Source organism: Nelumbo lutea, chromosome 4 (genome assembly GCF_056320005.1).
Source record: "Nelumbo lutea isolate HS-2025 chromosome 4, American lotus-T2T, whole genome shotgun sequence".
NCBI lineage: Eukaryota > Viridiplantae > Streptophyta > Magnoliopsida > Proteales > Nelumbonaceae > Nelumbo > Nelumbo lutea.
Window position 1 is genome coordinate 85751475 of NC_142687.1, and position 9313 is coordinate 85760787.

General features: G+C 36.0%; 1 protein-coding gene across 10 annotated transcripts; it reads right to left on the reverse strand.

Annotated features, from left to right (window-relative positions):
* Positions 1–710: 710 nt before the first annotated feature.
* LOC148861490 (APO protein 3, mitochondrial-like) lies at positions 711–8731 on the reverse strand. 10 transcript variants are annotated; one of them, XM_088982635.1, is made up of 8 exons: positions 8097–8731; positions 7795–7936; positions 7570–7631; positions 7220–7484; positions 6701–7131; positions 5806–6490; positions 2530–2594; positions 711–1139 (listed from the first exon to the last, which is right to left on the reverse strand). In XM_088982635.1, exons 4-6 carry the CDS (start codon positions 7462–7464, stop codon positions 6081–6083), a joined length of 1086 nt encoding a protein of 361 aa, XP_088838761.1. In that variant the 5' UTR covers positions 7465–7484; positions 7570–7631; positions 7795–7936; positions 8097–8731; the 3' UTR covers positions 711–1139; positions 2530–2594; positions 5806–6080. The 10 variants fall into 10 exon arrangements, with proteins under 10 accessions (XP_088838761.1, XP_088838759.1, XP_088838758.1 ...); XM_088982633.1 differs by having other exon boundaries at positions 711–1142; XM_088982632.1 differs by having other exon boundaries at positions 7220–7631; positions 8097–8725.
* Positions 8732–9313: the final 582 nt, after the last annotated feature.

The window sequence follows — 9313 nt, forward strand, 5'->3', positions numbered from 1 at the left end:
ACATTTTAAATATTAATTTATTCATAATTTTTAATAGCAATTTATTTATAATTAACTTGAGCTGAGTCAAGCTCAAGTAGATCGTGAATATTTCAAGCCTTGAGTTTGAGTCAAAGCTCGAACCACCCAAAGGTCCAAGGGCAAGATAAAACTCACGGGGAAGTACGACACCTTGCAGACTACAACCTGAACTCTGTGAATAGATCTCAAGTCTATCCCAAATTGATCTGCATTTCTACATTACTACATAAATTGGGAGTTGACCAAACAGGAACTGAATTGAACTCTCCCTTTGAAAGCAAGAGAAAAAGTTCATCTAAATAAAAAAATAAATTTTAATAATAAAGGTGCATCCATGGGGTGATGAGAGATCGCTAGTGAAAGAAAAAACAAAACATAAAAGAACGCAAAATTACAAAGGGATCACCTCCCATACTCTAAAGACGCCCAAAAATTATTCTCACAATCTTCCTTTGAAACACCTTCAAACTATGGTAAAATCAGAACCCAATCCCTAAATCCCTTTCCACTCAGGAGACAACTTGATCCCTTCCTTCAAATTTCCCAGCAGATAGCAATAGGAATACAGCTCCAAACAATCTTTGCCTTCCTATATTCCCTCAATATAAGCCAGCTACCATATATTTCTTTAAGTGATCTTGGACTCCACTTGTCTGAGATTAAAAGGGCTGAAATAGTACCCCCACAAGTACTGAGAAACAGAAACCAAATAAATATTTCTTTAGGCAAACAACAATCTTTGCCTTTCGAAAATGCAGGATGTCTTACAATTTTTATCAGCAGCAGCATCTGACAAGTTACAAATGATCAAGAATTTGGGGAAAAAAGAAAATAAAATAGTCCCCATAACTAAGTTCATCTATCTTGGAGCATAGGTGGAGTAATAGATACATTCTCCAAATATATCTTAAAATGAACATCAGAGTTCTGATGCCTTTATTGTTTTTTGATGAATTTCTGATGCCTTTATTGTTTTTTGATGAATTTCTGATGCCTTTATTGTTAAGCCTTTCAATCGGAGCTTGACATTGGACTTGGGCCAAAGGCTTCATTCCAATAATGAGAACCCCATTTATCCGAATCCCAGTCTTCATTAAACCTCTTTGAGCAACAGATCACTTCTACAACAGTGAAGCAGTGAAAACAATTAATAATAGACAAAATTATTCATTAAGCAGTTGTAATCCATGCTATAACAAGTATATAAAGTATTGACCATTCAATAAATATGTAAAGTATGGAACATATAAGGACAACTAAAGTTGCAGGCTAACAGATAAAGCCGCTAATTACATCTTTGATCCACATCAAGATGGCACCAAGACTTGGCAAGAAATATCCAAGAACTGGAAACGAATACATAGGAATTTTCCATGATCATAAATACCAATATTTATATCATGAACCCCCACTTCACAAGATATGATCCTGAAAATTCAACAAATGAATATTCTACTACTTAACAAGTGAGCATCTATTGAATACATGGTTTTCCGTTTTCACTGTTAACTATGAAAATGCAAATAATAACCAGATTATGTTAATTTGTCTTAACTCAGTCTATTGATTGTATAATTTGGAACAATAAGCATGTTATAGGTGTGCTTAAGAAACCCTACCACCATAAAAGTAATCCTATGGAGTTCTGTGCTATAATGCCTTCAAAACTTACCTAACAATCATGAGACAATTTTGTACCAATTGAAACATCATGCCCACCAATGCCATACAATGCCATCCTTTGGTATGGAAAATAGATGGTATTTAAATTTAGAAGTTTGCTTTGTACCATTCTGCTTGGATAAGAAAAGATGGTTGATGGGGAAAAACTCAAATTTTATTTCAACAATTCATGCAAATATCCAGAAGCCTAGATTTCTTTTCACCGTTTATTCCATTTTATTGTTTTATTTCCAAAAAAAAAAATTAACGCAATCACAATTTAATGTCATTCAAAAAACAGAATTTATATGCTCAACAGGCCAACAGGTGAAGATAAATACAGAGTCGAACATAACTGGAGGTTACATTACTGGCTTTACTTCAAGAGCTGAAATTTGCAAAACAGTTAGGGTTTCAGATGATGGAAGTGGAAGGGGACTCCCAGGTGATTATTTCCTGAACAAAATATCACAGCCAAACTCCTTGGATTTACAGGCACAAGATCCAGGAAATTGAATGCCTAAAAAGGGAATTAAATAATACTTTTAAATGGGTAAGAAGAACTGCAAATGGCATGCCAGATGCTTTAGCTAAACAGAGGGAAAACAGGCAGCAGATATTTTGGGCTAATGTAATGCTTGTATTGGGGATTGTATTCTCTACTGTGTTTGGATAATCAGTTGGGAGTGGGTAATTTACCCACAGCAATGTGACCTCCAGTTTAATTATATAATTAATAAATTCTACATTTGCTGATAAAAAAAAAATACAAAAATGAACATAGCAAGGATAACAAAAGATGAGCATGAAAAGTATCAAAACAAGAATGAGGAAGGAAAGAAAAACCTGATGTAGAATATGCATGCAATTAGCATCTCTTGGAACACTAAACTGGCGCACCCTGGGGAAATCTGGAAAGGCAAAATTTCAGACACCAAAAGATAGTTTCTAGTTCAATAAGTTCATCTATGTTTGACATGCACAAGTAGATAAGTTAATAGGTAATATAGACTCCATCTTTTCTATACACAAGGTATCAATTGTAATACTATTTCCAGAAAAGGTAATTGCACTCTATATAGAAAAGTAACAGGAGATATAAGCATCATAGCTCATGTACAAGCTAGACAGACGCTTCAAAATAAGGGGAAAATGATATTATTCCGGCAATTACAAATTTGAGAAAAATTCATCCCATTAAAATCAACAAAGAAAGAAGCTGAAAACATGAAACACTAAGCTTTCCCAGTACTGCCAGCACTCTATCCTTTCTATGAACTGAAACTGAAACTCCCTTTTATTAGTAATGTTAGCAATTAGAAGGGAATAGTGCCATCTCCCTAGTTCCTTTTGTATGGAGAGAAAGAGAGAGCCACTACAGGGAGGAAAAACAGCCATAGGGTATGACAAAGTTGCTGGCCAGACCTAGGATAGGGTAAACGGTATTAAGACGGCCCAGGCCCAACCCTGCCCTAGGACAGGCTGAGATGTCAGGCCTGCAAACTGTCTTAACCACAAATAGTTACTTATTTGTATACAGACTTTCTATGTTCTTGTTTTATATAATATTGTTAACATTTGCTTATTTCTATATAAATATTGATGCATTATTTTGCATATGATTAGTCACAAGGTTTTATATCTTTCATGTAGTATTTGTCAAAGAGAAAAACTCACAAGTAAAATGGAATTGGAAGTGACGTGAATCTAAGCCACATCTACGGCTCAACCCAGCACACAGACTAAATCAGGCTTCCGGAATGTTCAGGCCAAGTTTACTGTACGTATCCTCCCTGCCCATCCCAATCTTGACTAACCCATCTACCATCTCAATGGCCTACCTAGCAACCACTAAATAGAGAAATTCGAGCTGGATGAAATAACTCTGGCCTCTCCCTTAAGTGGATGGAGGTGGGAAAGCCTAAAGGTATTGTCACTGGATTTGCTGACTGTTACCACAACTAGGTCACCACATACCATGGGGCTTAATTTCCAACAACACTAATCCAAGGACCTGAATCAAGAACAAAATCTCTGCTACAAAATAAGTCGTCAGACCTTAAGAGATTATTGCATCAAGCTGATGTGGCTAACTCTGGCTGGCCTTATGAGGTACTGAGGTGGGAAAGCATTGAAATGCTGCCACTGGATTTGCAGATACCTATTACCATAGCTAAGTCACCAGACACCGTAATGCTTAAATTCCAACAAGCAAAATTAATTCAAGTACCTGAAACAATAACAAAATCTGATCTATAAAATAAGAAGTCACACCCAAGGAGATTATTGCATCATATCAAATGAACTTTCTCTCTATGTCAACCAACACATCAAGATGGATGGAACTCAAAAAAAAAAAAAAAGATGGATAGAACTCAAGTAAATAGATCACTTGGCTGAGATAGTTGATAGCAGACCAGGTTTAGACAAGGAAAACAACAAAGAAAAATAAAGAGAAGAGAAGAGAAGAACAAGAGAGAATAGAGAGAAAAAGGGGAACAGATTGTAATGGATCTGCCGCCCACTCATTACTATTTATATGAGCAATTGAGAAATAACATACAATGACTGTTATACCCCTGCTGCCAATAGCAAAATGGCAATAAAGAAAAAATAAAAAACACATGGGACCACTCACACTCAAATAACTGATTAAGATTGATTTAATATATCTATTGTATCTCTACAAGGTCCAAGTATTAAATGGGAGTTGTTCTTTGTCAATATAGGTAGCCGGTTGGCATTGTTATCTTGTTATTTTCCCAGCCTGGCTCTCCTTGTGGTAGGGGCCTCTTTCATATTCTCTTTTCTCTGTCCATAATAAAATATTGTCTTCGATATTGATCCAAAACAGCCAAAAGAAAAAATAAGAACTTCATACTTCCCTATTTTCATGACTCCAAATTAATCTCATCTACTTCCCTATTTTCACACACCAAAAATCATATCAACCAAGAAACTTTCTTGTCTCACTGTCCACATGTCAAACAAAGTTCCCCTGGACTATGAAGCATCAATGAATGTTATGAAATTGCAACCAGTGAACGGAAGTGGAACCGTTCTTTCTCCAGGTCACGGGTCAGTGGTTCAACCAGAATGGGTCAACCCATGACATCATAAACAAGATAACGAAAATATTAAAAATAGCTAAAATGTAGAAAATACAAAAAATGCTAAAACTTTGCAAAAAAAGACATATTCATCATATCAAACAAAGAAAGTGCAACAAATAAAAACTATCACTATTAAATTAACAATGGAAATGTCTAAGAATAGAAAAAAAATCACAAAAAACCAAGCAGCAAATGAAGAAAATCCAGGAAAAATATAGAAAAATATGTAGAGAAAATTAGGCATGCGTCTCTCTCTCTCTCTCTCTCTCTCTCTCTCTGTATATATATATATATATATATATATAATTGATTAAGCAAAAACAAGTACAACAAATAAGAATAAAAGCTATTTTTATTAAATAACAGAATGGCTATTTTTGTTGTTTTATTACAACACAATTTAAATACTTTTTATACTTAGCCTGCAAACCGTTGTTTGGGTCAAATGATTTGATGGTTCAATTGGCCAGGTTGACAATTTGCTGACCAATTCAACAGTTTTTTTCTATTATGCTGGTTTCCAGGTTGAACAGTTTAGTTGTCTGGGTCAACAACGGTCAAGAACATTGATTGCAACTACAGCCTATGTCCCAAATAAACAAATACTTTGTAAGGATGATTATACTCATATATTGTTCTACTATCTCTACACACATCTGGAAAATATGCTTCTCCATCTGCTTCCTGCCAATTCTAATTCAGTAATTCTTAATCCTCAGTTTACATATCATCAAAAGAAAATCTAGTTCTCAGTTTACCAAAAAAATATGGAGCTTGAACAAGAAACAACTTTAATAGGAGGCATTACAGTAATTTGGAGTTTAAACACACTACAGTACATCAACTGTAGCAGTTCCGTAAAACTTAAGTGTTCTTCCAAACTTCAGCCAACATATGCAGTTATAAACTATGAATCCCATCATCCCGATACTCATTTTAGATGGAAACAAGATATAATTATGAGAAACCAAAAGTTAATATATCAGAGTTTTTTGAGTGAAGATAATACCCCTCATGCTTTTGGTTTGCCAGGATCTCACTCAGATAAACTCACTGACTCCTCATTGCACACAAAAGTCAATAACCGTTTAACTCTTTTTTCTTGCCTTTCCTTTACCCCCATTAAAAGGAGTTGGGGGGTCGTCCTTAGGTGCATCTGCTGTTCAACCCATGTATATGAAAATAAATTCCTAACAGGATTCTCTGACATTGTATGACCAAAACATAACCCTCAATAACCAAAATGTGTTTGGTCTCACACATCTAAGCAAGCAATGATTTTCTTCATACAACCCACTTCTCTTCTTCCAGATCAGGCATTGCAACATCTTCCCTCATGATGCCAGTGTAATTCTCTCCCACATGAGCCCCGGCTTGTGCAAAGAGCTCAACTGCTGCAGGTAACTTTCCATAGTACCTCTTCAAACCATCCACAAGTGGTCTGTCACTGTGGGTATCCTTAACATGCCAAACGTAAACAGGAGGTATCAAATCATCAATTGTCGCCTCCTGCCATGCATGCTGCCCATCCCTCATCTGGTGCTTGTAAGCTTGGCATTGCCTTACCCTATGCCCCTTGGGCCCCACCTGAACTTCAGGACAGTATCCACAAGTTTGGACAGTGTATTTCTGCATCAGTTTTAAGGCTCCTGACCGCATTTTGTCCCATGCTTCCATGCCTTGTAAAGCAAATCCTGCACAGGTTCCAATGCATAAGGATAATATGTTTTTAATTGATAAAGTTGATATCGTGCAAGACTGGTTGTGTTTAAATGCAGGAATGGCAACATAGGTAAAACACAAGCCAAATTATATATCAAATTCATCAACACAAAAAGGATACTATACATTTTTCATTTCAGTGAAACAACTACAATGAACTAAGAAACCATTCAAGAAAAAACCTTTTAGATCATCATAAGGCAAATCCATAGGCTTTGTATCAACTCCTTGTTTCTTTGTCCTCTCCCAAAATCCAATTGTTTTAATGTCTTTGCCAGATATATCATCTTTTGGAAACCTCCTCTCAAAATCTATCATTCTCCCAGCAACATTGTAAACAGGGAAGGCTCGTCTTCTTGTAGGACATTCAGGGATGTCTAGACCTGCTTGCACACATAATTCTACAATTGCTGGAATCCTATCGACTTGGAGTCGCTCTTCATGCGATACAGCTCTTCCCAGCCTGTCATACAGATGAAAAGATTCCACAAGAGGCAGAATGTGTTCTATGCCACCTCTTTTCCAGCTGTGCTCTTTGTTAGCTGGGCTCCCAGCAACATTGCATGTTCTGATCTTATGTGGCACCAACCCAACATGAACTTCTCCACACATGCTGCAAAGATGAGTATACCATTAAACGAATAAAACCCATAAAAGATTCATCAAACCCAATTACCATGGCCTATCAAAGACTGATTTACCTGCATGATTGAACAGGAACACTATCGATAATCCTCAAAACACATCTGAAGAGATCAGCTCTGGCAGCATAAACTTCATGAGCAATTGGGACCAAACTCTTGACTAGCAAGCCATTGTTGGGTGGTTGTAAAGCAATCTCATGCACCTGCTGCCTCATTTGCCTTTCCAATCTTGCTTTATGTTTGAGCTCATTGATAGCCGATACCAATGGCTTCCGTTCAGATTTTTTAAGCTTCCCCGGCATCTCAATGCACTTTGGTGACTCTAAAGACCCAGTTGAATATAAGGTGAAGGGTTGAATTACATCATTTCTGCCAATCAATTTTCCAAAGAAGCTCTGTAGTATTACCTTGCGATGCTTTCTGACAACTCCAGTTCCTCTTGGTAACATATTTGCTTGCAGGTATGTTACTGAAAAATACCATAACAAAGGTTTTGAGAAAACCCAACTCAAATGCAATGCCATAATTTCTAGCCTCAGATACTGACAACAGTAACCACAATTCTAACTTATTAAAAAAAGAAAATGACAAAAAAAAATAAGAGATTTAAATTGTGCATGACAAATATCTACCTTAAGCATATTCAAAATTTCCAAATTTCTGGGTAAAACATCGTATGCTCTGTCCATATTGTATATGATATTCTTCTAAGGTTTTTATTAATAACTGTGAGTTGCCTCAAATCCAGCTCTCCATGGTTGATTTGCTATGGTGCTTATGAAATCAAACAACACATTTTCAGAATACTCAAACTCTATAGAACAATTTGATCTCAAATACTTTGAAACCCGAGTAACAAAAACTACATAAACACAAAAAATGGATAACAATAAATAACTGAAAGGTATGACCATGGAAGAAAGAAGCACACTACCTAGCTGTGAAGAACTTAGCATTAACAACTGGAAAAAAAAAATGTTTCCGGTCTCTAGGGGTGGAGCTCGAAGGTGGGGGTCGGATATGTGGTATAACTCTGGTGGTCGGGCTGCTGGTCGCCGATTGAACTTCTCTTACAAAAAAGCGGTGGCGTCTGGGGCTTGACCAAGCTTCGGAGTTACAAACCAAAGAAGAGAGGAGGAGAGAAGCTGCTTCCCGTCGAAGGAGGAGGCGGAATGGGTCCTGCTTAACGGACCTTGGTTTATTGGCCAAAATAGGTTGGCGTTAGACTGGTGGGATGCAACGGCTGCGAATGTTCTTCTGGAGAGAAGGGGAAGCTCCTTTGATTCGAAGGAGATCTGGATTAAGGAATTTGGACTGCCGCTCCTCTTATGGTGTCCAAGTGTAATGGAGGGGATCGGCGACCTCTGTGGGGGCTTTTTTGGAACGGACGATTCGACTACAGAACTCAAGACCTGTGAGTGGGTAAGGATTAAAGTGAAAGCAGGAGGGGTGATTCCTAAGAAAGTGGAGATTGTGGTGGGGGAATGGGGTGGAGTGAGGAAAAGAGAGGAGGTGGAGAAGGAGGAGTCGGTGTTCAGCAGAACCGTGGTTCTGGTTGATGAGGAAGAGGAAAGCTTTAGCGGTTGGATTATTATTATTATCATTAATTAATAATTATTATTATTATTTTTTTTTTATTGCTACGTGATATATATTTGTATATATTATAGTTAAAATAGAAATTGAAAATTAATAAAAATAATAATATAATTAAAAATAAACTTAAATGCTTATCATATGTGAAATTTTTAAATTATAATAACAATTATTATTATTATTTGACTATAACACCATTTCATTTGTAGGTAGATTTTAAATTTGACATTTCATTTTCATCATTTTAAGAATACTTCTTACATTTGATACTCATTTTTGTTTTTGTTTAGTTTAATAAATATACAACATTAGACATATGTCTATTTTTTATTTATTTTGTATTATATATTTTACTTATTTTAATTTTTTATTATAATCCATTTGACTCCAAAATGGTTGAATTGCTTACCCACTAGGAGGGAAGAAAATGGTTTTGATTTCAAATTACTTTTCAAAATATCTATTTTTATATTATTAAAATTAATGTTGCAAATTTAATTAGTAGAACTTAATGGTGAAAAAAATATATCTTAAATATAAGATTTAATGAGAGAG

Bases quoted from the DNA above. Each gene is read 5' to 3' on its own strand.
- LOC148861490 (XM_088982625.1), bottom strand. From the start codon at position 8,118: ATGCTAAGTTCTTCACAGCTAG. The intron at 7,632-8,096 runs GTAGTGTGCTTC...GGTATTTTTCAG, and splicing joins GCTAAGTTCTTCACAGCTAG to TAACATACCTGCAAGCAAAT. The intron at 6,491-6,700 runs GTTTTTTCTTGA...GAACCTGTGCAG, and splicing joins GCCTTATGATGATCTAAAAG to GATTTGCTTTACAAGGCATG.